This window comes from Pteropus vampyrus, unplaced genomic scaffold (assembly GCF_000151845.1).
Source record: "Pteropus vampyrus isolate Shadow unplaced genomic scaffold, Pvam_2.0 Scaffold84, whole genome shotgun sequence".
Taxonomy (NCBI): Eukaryota; Metazoa; Chordata; class Mammalia; order Chiroptera; family Pteropodidae; genus Pteropus; species Pteropus vampyrus.
This window is the reverse complement of record NW_011888865.1, coordinates 3322698-3336011: the sequence shown is the minus strand read 5'-3', so window position 1 is coordinate 3336011 and position 13314 is coordinate 3322698. Positions and strand designations below refer to the sequence as shown.

General features: G+C 38.1%; 1 protein-coding gene and 1 pseudogene across 1 annotated transcript in view; both read left to right on the top strand.

Annotated features, from left to right (window-relative positions):
* The window catches only part of RAB38 (RAB38, member RAS oncogene family), a 45665-nt gene extending 35160 nt beyond the window's left edge, over nucleotides 1–10505 (top strand). The window contains exon 3 of the mRNA XM_011363275.2: nucleotides 9597–10505. Coding sequence (XP_011361577.1) covers nucleotides 9597–9749 — 153 coding nt within the window. The 3' untranslated portion in view covers nucleotides 9750–10505. The remainder of the gene's footprint in view (nucleotides 1–9596) is intronic.
* On the top strand, nucleotides 4677–4795 carry LOC111741991 (annotated as a pseudogene).
* Nucleotides 10506–13314: the final 2809 nt, after the last annotated feature.

Here is a 13314-nt window from a genome sequence, read left to right as displayed (position 1 = left end):
TTGCTTTGGTTCCCCCAATGTCTACCCTTCCAGAATGCTAAACCTCTTCTCCATTTAATGCAAGAAGTTCAATCATATGCCACATTCTGTGAGCTTTTAGAACTCTGAGGAATCCTGCGAAAAGAAATATTTAAAAATTATTTTTAACTTGTTTCATAAAATTATTTAACCATAAGATGCTTTTTTTCTCTCTGTACCATCTAATGAAACTTCAGAACCAACTTTGAGATATCTTACTCTAACAAAGAAGTATGTTTGTCCCTTCAAACATTCTTATATATAACTTCATAATAATATTAATGCAATGTTGTATTATTTCCCAAGTGTTATATTTTCTTTACGGGGCCTGTTGTGTGCTGACACTATTGCTGAGTTCTTGAACATATATCATCTCGTTTTATACACATCCTCAATGACTTTGTGACATTGGCATTATTTTTATCACAGATTGTAGGTCAAGAAACTGAGGGCTGAAGAGAGGTTACAGTGCCTTCCTTGAGGTTACACAGCTAGCAACTGGCAGAGCTAGGATAGTTCTGAGCCCTTCTACTAGCCTTTCCTCTTAAATCAACATTACACAAATAATAAAAGTTCAAGATGGCCAGAAGATTCTGAAACTGGCAAAAGTACTTGAATTTCATCTAAAAATTCAAAGTAGAATGAAATGAAATCCTTGTGAATTAGTTAGATGCCAGCAGCTGAATACTTCGAAAAGAGCTATATTTACTCTGTATGAGAAGGGCATCTACAGATAGAGTGCAGTAAGAATAACCCAAGCAAAGCACATCGAGGGAATGGCCTGTGGTTTAGTTCAGTTGGAGACCAGCCTAATAATGAGAGCCAGTGAAGATGAGACAGGAGAGGAAAGTTGTGGCCATGTTGGTTGGCCCTTCGTTTAGTGGTCTAAACTGATTCTGAGTAGGCAATATGAGCCAACACATTTTTTTTGAAGTGGGAATTGGGAATGAGGTAAGACTGTAACTACACTTTAATTAGAGTAGTCAGGAGACAGTCTGGAAGGAATATGTAAGATGATTGCTATGGGAAGAAAATGGACACATGTGACCAAAGAGGAGACTACACAGCGCCTGACCTAGAATGAATGTCACAGTGACTGAGAGAAAGGAGCACATTATCGTTATCTCTAAGCAGGGGTGGAAGTGGCCTAGACTAATACGATTATCACGTATATGCTGACTCCATACTCTATTAAAGCAAAGAGTGTGAAGACTTTGATGAATAGTGGCTAGTCCATGAAAAGTGCTCAATGATGGTTTTCTGAATAATAAATTATTTCATTTAGTTACATGATATTTCAATATTATGTAATAGGAACTTCAAATTGATATACCACCTCTTTCTTAGCTATTACAAGTTTGTAGAATGAAGAAAAAGATAGTGTTATTCCACATCAGGAAGAATAAAATTATATAGTACATGCTAAGCGCTGCCTCAGGGAGGTTGTTATTTGACTGTGGAATTTAGGGGTTGGACAGCAAGGGATTTGGTAGGGAGAGGAAGACTTAAGGTCTAGGGTTAAGGCCAGAGTTCTTATAGTTAGCTACTATCATGACATTCCAAATACAAAAAGGCTATTAGAGGATGAATTTGTTTAGTTTTATCAGCACATCTGCTTTTACACATAGTTCTTATTCCCATACTTTTTCACTCAAGCAGTGTTATTTTAAAAATAATGGCAGAAAGAGTTACATTTATGCTATCTGGAAAAGCAAGGGTTTCAAACTCTGTACCAAAGAGTTAGTTAAGTGATGGACAAAAAGGTTGTATATAAAGAAAAGATAAACTAGAGCCTTGGAAAGAAATTATTAAGCTAGAATCGACCATTCAGTTTCATAAAAGTTCTTAAGAGGAGAAGGTGATATTAAAATAATTGTATAAAAAATATAGTCATAAAAATATATAATGTTACCCAATTGCTACTTTTGCCCCAAATATAATATTTCTAATCCTCATTATATTGTCAGGTGGGTGCTATTATCTTTATATTATAGATGAGTTCCAAGAAAAGTGAGTATTTTGCTTAAATTCATCTATTTGTTAAATAGTAGAAGTCATCTGGAACAGTTTTTGGAACAACAAGGTTTAAAAAATTATTTTTAAAAGAGCAAAATTAGTATTCCAGTGTCGGTCTGCTCAACTGAAAAGTCTTTTTGGTAGTTCAGTTCTTCCTTTTAGTAGTCAGTCTCTCTTTTACTTCACCTGAAATCATAACTGGAAAACAAGAACGAGCAATTTGATTTGTTAAGTAAATTTCGTTGTGAATATATATTTTTTTTCATTCCCTGCAGTAATCACCCATATCTAAAATTATTGTCGGGTTGAAACCTTAACTGTTGCTCTTCTGAGGGCCTTATTCATTTTTTCATTCATTTATTCATTAATTTGTTCATTCATCCATTTATCTAATATCTTCCGAGTGCCTCCTGTCTGCAGGCAATTTGCTAAACACTAAGATAGAGCAATGAAGCCCCAAGAGCCCCTGATGCAGTGGAGGACACAAGAAAACAAAACAAGCCATTACATATTGACCAGTGATAGGTGCCAGAATAGAGGGGTGCTTGTCCCAGCCTGAGGGAGTCAGAGGCAACTACTTATAAGAGGTTATCACTGAAGGGAGATGATGAAGAGAAGTAGACACCAGATGGGAGCTTGTGTTTATCTAAGAACCTATATATAATGTCTACGTGCTTCATCGATGTGTATCGTTTAATTCTAAAGTTCTAACAAGAATCCTATAAAGTGTAGTTATTATTAGCTTCAATTTGCAGATTAAACAGGGGAGGCTCAGAATTTGGACTTGCCATTGGCCCCATAGTAAGTAGCAAAACCAAGTTCTAAAGCTTGACTCCAAAGCTCATGATCTTCCCACTACATCCTTCTCCTTCCTGGGACAATAGTGTTCCAGTCTCACTTCTCAGATTTGGCAGAAACAGGGTTTGAAATGGACTTTGACATTTTGTGCATAAAAGACAGAGGTTGAGGTAGGGCTATAGTGGGGATGGGGGAAGTGTTGTCTGAGGACACAGTCTTTGGAGCTGATTTTATTTACTAACTTTCCTCTTTTTTCCTCATATCTCCATGTCGATAATGTGACTCTGTCCTGTGTTGAAATCAGTGACAATATGGCTCAATCTGTCCTTCCCAGTGCCTGTTAGACAGACCAAAGTCTGGGAACTTTCAGACAGTGGGGCATCCTTAGAATTTGGTTGGTCTGAACCACATTTTCCACTTAACACTTTCTTTTCATAGAGAGTATGGCAAATTCCAAACCATGGGCCTTGGGTTCAGGCAGACCTTTGGGCGCTAACGCATTGTTGGCCATGGACTCTAAAAAGTCAGCAAGGAGAAGGAAAAGAAAAAGTATAGAAACTCCAAGGATTGGAGTTGGAAGCCAGATTCTACACCTCAATGAGACCTTGCGAATGCCATTTAACCTCTCTGAACCTCACTTTCCTCATCTGTAAAATGAGGGCAATGCCTTACACCTCAGCTTTATTGCGAAGACTAAATGAAATGCCACGTTCTGAGAACAATGAAACATAGACGGGGCTCAGTTTGGTGGAGCCCCAATGAAAGCTCATGATTGTAGTGGGAAGAAGCAGTTATCCAAGGGAAATGGGGAGTAGTGATATTAGGGATGAGAGAGGAAAGAAGTGCTAAGCAGACAAAATACAGGTGTCTGCTGTGCACACCCCATATTAGATTTGAACTAAAATAAATGAAAGCTAGCAAAAATGTTTGGCACTTAAGTGCTCAATAAACAAGTGCTCAACCTTAGAGAAAGGATTTTAAAACCCCTGTTCTGTGTAAGACTTCTTACAGTGATGTTATTATCCAGCAGGCCATCTCCTCTAATTAAAATTTCACAGGACTGAGGAATTTAGTACCCTAACCTCAGAGTCTCTGGTACACTTGGTATTTTGTTTGAGATTGATGTATTTGGAAAGATTAGGGGAGAATAAATTCTTTGCCAGCTTCTAACTAGGCAGATGTGAAGATTTCCTGCTAGAATATTTTGCTCTCTGGCACTGGGGTCAGAGATTAAATAATTTGCCACCAGACAGATGTTCTGAAGAGCTAATTAAAAAACCGACAAGTACCCAAGACTTCAGAAAATTAGATTTATATGACTTCTTTTATAGGAAGATCAGAATCACTGCAGCTTAAAATCACTATATTAAGTGATATTTCCAGCATGTTTACTATTGCAATAAAAAGGAGAGCCTTTAAAGACATTTTTAATTATACAAGTGTGTCTCAAACCTGAATGCACATTTTAAAGAAGTGGAGAATCTTTTAAAAAATACCTATGCTGGGCCCCATCCCAATTATATCCATTGGGAGGAGGTCTCTGGGAACAGAATTGTTTTAACTCTCTAAAGTGATTTGAATATGCAGCCAGGATTGAGAATTACTGATTTATAAATAAAATTTATTTTAATATCTCTTTTAATCCTGAGAGACACTGTAAAGTAATGTGTGGAAGCAGGATAGGAAATGGAGTTAGGCCAGTCTTGGTGGGAATGATAGAGTGACCCAGATCTTGTTCTGCTCTGGATAAGTTATCTAACTTTGTTAAAGGTTAAAGTTTCCTTACTTTTAATATATGGCTATTAGCTCTTTAACAGATTTTTGTGAGAATTACATACTAAAGTAACTACGGTCATGCCACAATGAACAAGCCCAATCCCGTCTGATCTCGGAAGCTAAGCAGGATTGGGCCTGGTTAGTACTTGGATGGGAGACCATCTAGGAAGACCAGGTGCTGTAGGCATAAAAAAATTAAAAATAAGGGATTGTAAGCTGACAAGTTCCTTGCAATCTGTGAGGTCAACCAAGTGTTGCCTCACAAATAAATAAATAATAAGTGAATGAATAAATAAATAAATAAATATAAAAATAATTTTATAAGTAAAGCACCTGCTATATTCCCAGCATAGACACTCAGTAATAACTCTGGAAGTTACCACCATTTGTTTTTACTAAAATGCTTCAAGACTGTTTGTCAGACATGCTTATTGATATAAATGTAAAGATTCTGAGCAGAGGCACAAAGATGAGCACACATCAGCCTAAGGCAGTCAACACAATAGACCATCTTGTCATATTGCAAATATGTAAATAAATCACAGTCAGATTCAGTCTAAGTGTATGTATCTTAGAAGTCATAGAATGTATAAATTTCCTTTATTTAATAGTACTAAGGTCTGTATAGTTTTGCTACTATTAATAAATGTGAATAAATGTGAATAAAAATTCCCAGGTAGTAGTTTGCACTTAAGCCAGCAGCTCTGTTTCTTCACAATCACCTAGAAAATGTGGCCTTGGCTGTGTCTACTTGGATGCCAAGTAGCTCAATCAATTGTATTGCAATATAATTATCCCAAAGGTCTGAATGTGTAGTTTTATCATGGAGGATTTGATGATCCATGCTGGCTTTGGACTGAAAGGGAGTAAGAAGTTTGCTCTGTGTTGCTTGTACTTCTTTCTCTTAATCTGCCTTGGCTGTGACTTCAGTGGTGTAGAGAAGGACCAGCAATGCACGTCAGCTTTGCCTGTGGCCCTGTCTGCATTCTCCTACCCTGTTTATGCTGAAAACATGTGCCCTGCACATGCTGTTCCTTTACTTATTTGAGAAATATTTTCTTGGGGGAGCTGAGATAGGGTCTGGATCAAAGCCTGTGTTCTAAACAGTATACACCTTGCTTTTTGTAGTAAGTGTAGGTAAGTGTTAGTGTTTATTCTTCTTGTTGGGCTCACACTGGGCCCTACCACTTAGAGTTGTGTGTATTGGGGCTAACCACTTACCCCTTCTCAGTCTCAGTGTCTTCAGCTGCAAAGTTAAGGAATAGAATGCACACATTGTTGTGTTCTTCTGATGATTGAATGAGAGGAATATATAGATAACATTTATTGATTGTATACTCTATGCCCTTGTCTAAGTGTTTGTGCAATATTTCACATGTCCTAAATATTAACATGTATTAACGTACAATCACCTATAAAGTAGATCTCTTAGTTTCCTTTTTACGAATGAGGAAACTGAAACAGGGAGTGGTTAAGGTAATTTTTCCAAGGTCACACAACCAGAAAGTGGGAGAGCGGAGATAAGAGTCTGGCTTGAGGCCTGTGCTCCAAACACTATATACCATGCCCTTTTGTACTTTGTATGTGATAACCATAGTGGTAAATAATAATGTTTTCTCTTCTTCTTGGCTTCCTCTTGGAATTCTAATCTGAAATAGGCATGCTGTCACAATCAGCACCATGGTACACATGATAGGTATTTTAAAATAATTACTGATAGATTAATTGATAAAATAGTACTAAGGTCTGTATAGCTTTGCTACTATTAGATTTGTATTATGTTTATTGACACTTCACCTGCAAAACAAACTCAATGACTACCTGCCAATTTAGCATTCATTCCTCTACAGTGACCTGGCTCAGGATACCATTTTCAATGTTATTATTCCCTTGCTGTTTACATAAACCTTGCCAGTGTGTAAGCTCAGTCAAGAACAGGACTTATTTTATTGTCTTTATCTTTATGTCTTTATCTAGTACATAGTAGGAATCTAAATAATATTAATTGAATGAATGAATATGGCTCAATTACCATGAACTTTCATTTTGTTCCTATGTGCAATCTAGAAGCAGGAACTGTCACTCCTCGGCTCTAATGGGACTAAACATGGTTCCATGTCCTAGTCCTGACACCAATGAGCCTTTACTCAGCGTGTTAAACTTCACAATTTCACCAGCATCATCTTATCTTTTACTAAAATGATTTGACTAGGCTGCCACTAATTGGGCTTAGGTTTTAGTTGTTTTTCTCATAGTGATGATGGATTTTCATTGATTTGTCCACACTAGCATTTCACCCACCTCATTAGTAGATTTCACCAATTTGCATATTAATGAAAGACAACCCTATTTAACTGGTAAGTTAATATATGAGTAGAGGTTTAAAAAGTACTGCTGCCAAATCTAACATTGTATGTGAAGGAGGGCCCTTTTTAATGCTTAAAAGTAGATTTTCCTGTCATACCAACATGTTTTTCTTCTAATGTAAAAAAGGAGAGAGGAACTAAGATTTATTTAGCATCCATTGGGCCTAATGCTTTGGCAAAAACTTTTGTTATTGCACTTGATCTTCAAAAACAATCTTGAAAAGGAATATAGCTTAGTAAGACCCAGGCCTTGATGTCAAAAAGCCTGAGTGTGACTTCTGGCCCTCTACCCTACCTGCTGCATGATCCTGGAGAAGTCTCTTAATCTCAGCAAATTTCAGTTTTCTTTTCTACAAACGAATATGATGATATTCCATGTTTGGCATTTGGGGTAGGATTTTGTTGCCTCCTCCCCAACACACAAGAATATCCAAATGGAAGTCAAAGTACTGTTTTCGTAATGACTGGGGAGGTACTCCGTAACCACTCAAATGTAGGGCTTATTTAGGGAGGTGTTCTGGCCCAGGAGGCCAAGGCCTGTGAGGCTAAGTGAGGTTACTCATCCTCATTTTCCTTGAATCTGAGACATCAGAGGACCTGGACCTGGCTTCCATTTGTTCATATAAGCAAGTTGCTGGACTCAAGAGCAAAGCATTGGGCTGGGTGTGTCTCCACCGAGGTCAGAGGGCCACAGGTAGTTCATGGTTGACCTCCCTCTGGGCACAACATCAGGAAGAGGAATTGTAGCAGAAGGTACGCCAAGCATGAGCAGTGAATTGAAGGCATAGTAACCTGCACAGCAGAAAAAAGGTCAGAAGTGAGCTATTCTCTGAGGACTGGCTTCCATGGCATGAGGTGGTACTTGAGCTGAAGATAAACAGACCACTCCCACCCCACCCCAACAATAACAATAAAATCAATAAGAACAAAAAACGAATCCTGGGATTAAATAAGATTATGCACACAAAGTGCCCAGCACGTTCACACTGTGAAAGCGCCAATGATCATTATACCTGGCAAAGAGAAGCAATTTTTTATTAGATAAATATTATCATCAAGATGATTGTATACATGAAGAAAGGGAGGCTCAGAGACATGAATTCTGATTTAAAAATCAATAACAACAGCATCACAAACAAACACAAAAGCAACCAGAACTTCACCTTGTTTTAGATTTAATAACTCCCAAAAGCATTTTTATTAAGGTTCTGTAAATAGGAGAAAATAACCAGACTGTTGTCTAGAACTTGAAAAGTTACTTTACGCTTTCATAGCAGGTGAACTCAGGGTTAGGCTTGAAGGATAGGGAACATGCTAATGAATATTTACATCTAACATCAGTAGGCATTAGCCATAGATACCATTCGAAAACTATCACTCCCTCTTATATTTTCCATGTAATATGACTTCACACAATAATCTCAAAATATATCAACCAGTTTTGCACACAGAGAAAAATTAGGGATAAGTAGTTACATTTCAGATTGGAAAAAAGATTTTGTAGTAAAACGGTTTGACAAATCCTTATCTCTTTACATTAAATATGAGGGAACACAGCAGAGAAGTTCTACAAATTGTGATTAAAACAGTCAAATTTGACTTTACTGGAGATCAAGTTTTTGTGTTTAGTACACTGGTAGCAAATATTTCGTATTTCTTAGTTTTCTGACTGTCAGATTAAGGTCAATTTAACCTATAGTAACTGAACAACATATTGTAGATTCAAATGTTTGCTCCATACTTTCCCTAAATTAAAGTTTATCTCATCCTCGAAACTATTCTCATATTTCTGATTTTATATTTTTTCTTTAAAGATTATATCCATCTGGCAATGTAATAGTAATAAACACCCCAAAATCTCAGTGACTTAAAACTACAAGGTCATAATTCTCACTTATGCTACATGCTACATGTGCCATCATGGGACACTTGGCTCTTCTTGATCCTCATTCATGGACCTAGACCAAGAGAATTTCCATCTCTGTGCTTCTGTGATTGCACAAGCAGGATCAAAAGAACATGGTGATTTGAGCACTGGCTCTTATTACCCCTATACGAAAGTGAGACACATCATTTCTCCTCACATTTCATTGTCCAATGAAAGTAACACGCCTAACTTCAAAGAGGTCAAGATAGTACACTCCTGAACTTTTGACCTGAAAGCAGAGAACCAGAAATACTTGGGAAACTACTAATGACCTCTATAAGAAGTATCTTATTATTTCTATTTCATACCAAGGTCACAAGAGTAGTATGTGGCCTAAGTTAGATTGAAGACTTGAGTGTCTTCTACAGTATTATGGTATGGTGTAAGAGTATGTGAAAATAAGAAAATTGCCTTCTAACTTACATTCAACATACTAAGTGAGCCCACAAAACACTATTCCTCCTATGCGACAAAACAAAATAAATATTTTTGCCTTTGTGGAGGACTAAAAAATAAAGTTCTTTGAAGGAATAAATGAGAGTGAGGGGAATAGAGGACTCATGAATAGGGTATAGGAAAAGATATTTAAATGAATTGCCAAAAATACCGCCATTCTGTCACATATAGGTCTCGGCTTCAGCATTATTTCAGAATATTGAATAAGAAAAGCTGTTTTGTCTTTTTTACCCCCTTAGGAAAATATAAACATCGACGAAGCCTCCAGATGCCTGGTGAAACATATACTTGCAAACGAGTGTGACCTAATGGAGTCCATTGAACCGGATGTCGTGAAGCCCCATCTCACATCGCCCAAGGTTGTCAGCTGCTCCAGCTGTGCCAAATCTTAGTAGGCTTCTTTGCTGGCATATGATGGAAATAATCCCATCATCTCATGAATTGTGTCTCAATTTTTACCATTTTGAGTAAATGTCGTGATGGGGACATACATGTGGCAAGCCAAAGATCTATGCCTGTTTCATTCCTATAAGAGAGAGAAATAGCAATGTTCTTTTTATGTTTGTTGTTTCCCCCCCACCCCATCCCCGCCCCAGCATCAGCACAGTGTTTACGAGCTTTTAAAATATTTAGTCTGTTACAAAAAATCTGTGTTGTAGCTGACCACAATTCTGCAGGACCAGAGTGGGCCCTGTTATTTGCTTCTTTGAATCAGGCAAGGCCTCAGGTCTTAAAGAGAAAGGGGAGAAGAGCAGACTGGCTGGCACGTTAAGCACTGGATTTCTCTTTGCCCCTAGTATCTTTGTCCAGATTTCAATACATTTTCTGCTGCTCTGACAGGCCTTTTAAGTAGATACAATATTTTCTCCAGAGATGACCTCCATTCTCAACAGACATAAGAGTTATCTCTGATTTAGCTCTTCAGAGGCATATGCACAGTGTTCCTGTGCTCTTGTTGTTTTTTATTGTCACTTGCCATGCCCTGAATGTTGGTTTAACCGAAAGCTGTATGAAAAGATCTGCCCCCTGTATATGCCTCTTTTTTAGCTTTTTCTGACTCAAGCTGTGGGACTCTTCTGTACATGTAATATATGTTATATATGTTTTCACAAGTGAAAAATAAAACAATAACAGATGCTGCTTCCTTATTTCTGTAAGTGCTTTAAGTTTCTTAGTATTGTGAACTTTTTTTGACTCTGTAACCAAGGTTATCAAGACCCATTTCTAAAATTTTATTTCAAACAGGAGATGGAAAATGGGCATTTAAAGGAACTGCTGGGCACTATTAAAACTAAGATGACTCTATTCCATCTGTATGTATTGTTCATATTGACATTTAGGCCAAGAAAGTAGTGTATACAAAGTTGGTTGAGCAGAGAAATATATCCTCATATATTCTAATCAATAAAGGTGCCAGACCAATCAACATACTAAAAACAAACAAACAAACAAACAAACAAACCCAGAAATATGCACGGTGATATCTTGCCTTACACAATGGCTATGGCGCTGATGTGCTGCAGGTAGCTACTATTTTTTTTTATAATAGTTTTTAATGGCATTATTTTCCATTAATATTCATGATATACTCACAGGATATTTATGTTTTTCTAACGTGTTTTCATGTGTCCTATCTATCTTATTTTGGAATTCACTGTTTCCATACGCACCAAGCATACAACTTCCTATTCTATGCAAGTGTTCGATACTGTCCCCAAGGGCACTCTCTGGTCATTGGAGCATTTGGCTACTTTGAGGCCGGCAGATGCAAGTGCCAGGGAGTTAATGTCCCCAGGAGCAGCCCTCCACCAATGACAGGAGGGATTGGAGAGTAAATGCCCTAGGTTCTCTGTTCCTCAGGGAGGACAGTGCTAAGGATGCACTATTAAGGCTCTCAGAACCTCCCAGGGATTAAACTTCTGGTTCCCACAGGGGAAACCTTCCATCAGATTCATCTTTTATTGACTTCCTTTCTGCTATTCCTCACTTCCCCACTCCTTTACTGGTTCTTCCTGGGTTCACTTCCCAAATAAACTACTTTCACTAAAATCCTTGTTTCAGGGTCTTATGGGGGAACCGAAGCCCAGCCTAAGTTAGTTGAGACAGAGGTGGCTTAGGAAGCAGTTCCTCAATACCAGCTTCTTAAAGTGAATCATTAACCACCCAGGTGATAGCAAGGTCCCCCTCGCTGATGCATAGTATGGTGAGACTAATCCCTAGCAAGATGTAGCACCATATTCCTAAGACTCCTATCAGTTGGATTGGGATAGAATATAGATAGAAGGAAATTCTGTTGCTTTTGTGTTTGAAAGATATGGAATTGTAGAGTTAGTTAACTTTCATAGAAATACTGTAAGAGAAAAAATTACAGACTTGAGTCATCCAACATTCAACACAGGATTTGGTTGAAGATCTACAAGAAACAATCAGAACGATCCTTCTTTCCTTTGGTTCTGGATAGACCATGATGAAAGTCACGCCTAAGATTTGATTTTAGGAGAAGCAGAGTTGTAAAGGAGGCCAGATTCATAAAGCTAGCAAGTCTCTTCCACTAATGTCAGGATCTGGGAAGGAATCAGACTCTGAAATACAAGAGGAGATATTTGGGTAGATGCTCTTCGGAGTCTTGAATCTAGAGATTCTTCTGAAACTCTGGCCCTTACCCTTTCCAGTGGGAGAACAGCCAATTGCCTCATAAAAGCCACACCTCAGTAGGATGTTTTATAAGGTTTGATGAATTCTGCTTCCATCTCTCCTTGTTGCTTCTGAATAAAGAACTAGGATCAAGTCCGAGTATGACCTGAGCACAAAGGTATGACCTATGTTGCTGGATGAAATGGATTATTAAACAGATGAACTACAGGACCTGGCTAGTACATACTAGTCGGACTGAGAATATTCTGGGGATTTGGTCTTGAGATGCTAGATCAGGGAGGACAGAATATAAGACCAAATAATAGATAATCTATTTCTATGAGAACGCTCTTTCATGAGTTAATTTTTCACATTCTGGCAAGTACACCTGGAGCTGATCCCAACATCCTACTGGAATAGCTTGGAAACAATGTTGACTTAAAATAAATGAGGCAGAGATGCCAGAACTACCTTGGCAAAGTATTGGAGAAGGGCTCCAAGGTCTCAGAGACATGGCCATGTTATAATGGATTTATTCTGTGATGCCAGAGAAACTACCAGATAATTATGTTCCCTAGCAGAGCCCAGAAGACACTCCCTTCTCTGATGCAATAAGGAGTGTTCCCAAAAGAGGTAAACCAGCACTAATGAGAAGCTCGGTGGTGGCTGATCTCTGTAGACCAGGTTTGAGATTGTAAATATGTTGCTGTGTTTCTCTGGGAATGATACCATACATGGTTAAGGTTTAAATTGTCCTTAACCATAGCTACTATTTGATGCTGTTAGTATATTTACTTTTGTGACATGATTAAGTAGCTTCAAAAGGTGGAAGTAGGAATGAAGCCTTCCACTATCACTTTCAATAACCCACTTAAGAAAGTGAGCTTCCTCTTTTTAAAACTTCAGGATCTACAGAGTTAGAGGTTTTGATAATTCTACCAGAGGACACAGTAAGGGTTCCACTAAATCTACAGCTTCAGCTGCTGCTTGATTAATTTTGACTCCTCATGCCCTCAGGCCAGGAGTTGGAGAAGGTAGTTATGCTGTAGGCAAGGGTAATTCATCCTGGTTATCAAGAGGACATAGAGTTGTTGCAAAATAATGGAGCAGGTAGGAGTATGGGACTCAGTGGGGTGCCTCTTGATGCTTCCAAGTGGGCTGAGAACTGAAAGGGCAATTGCAGCAATATCTATGAGGTTTAGTAACTGGGTTGTAAGGACAAGTAATCTGAGACTCATTCTCAGGGAAAAAAAGTCTGCATTATTACACCATGCAATGAACCTAGACTACAAGCAGGTTGGTCAAGGGAATGGAAGTGGGAAA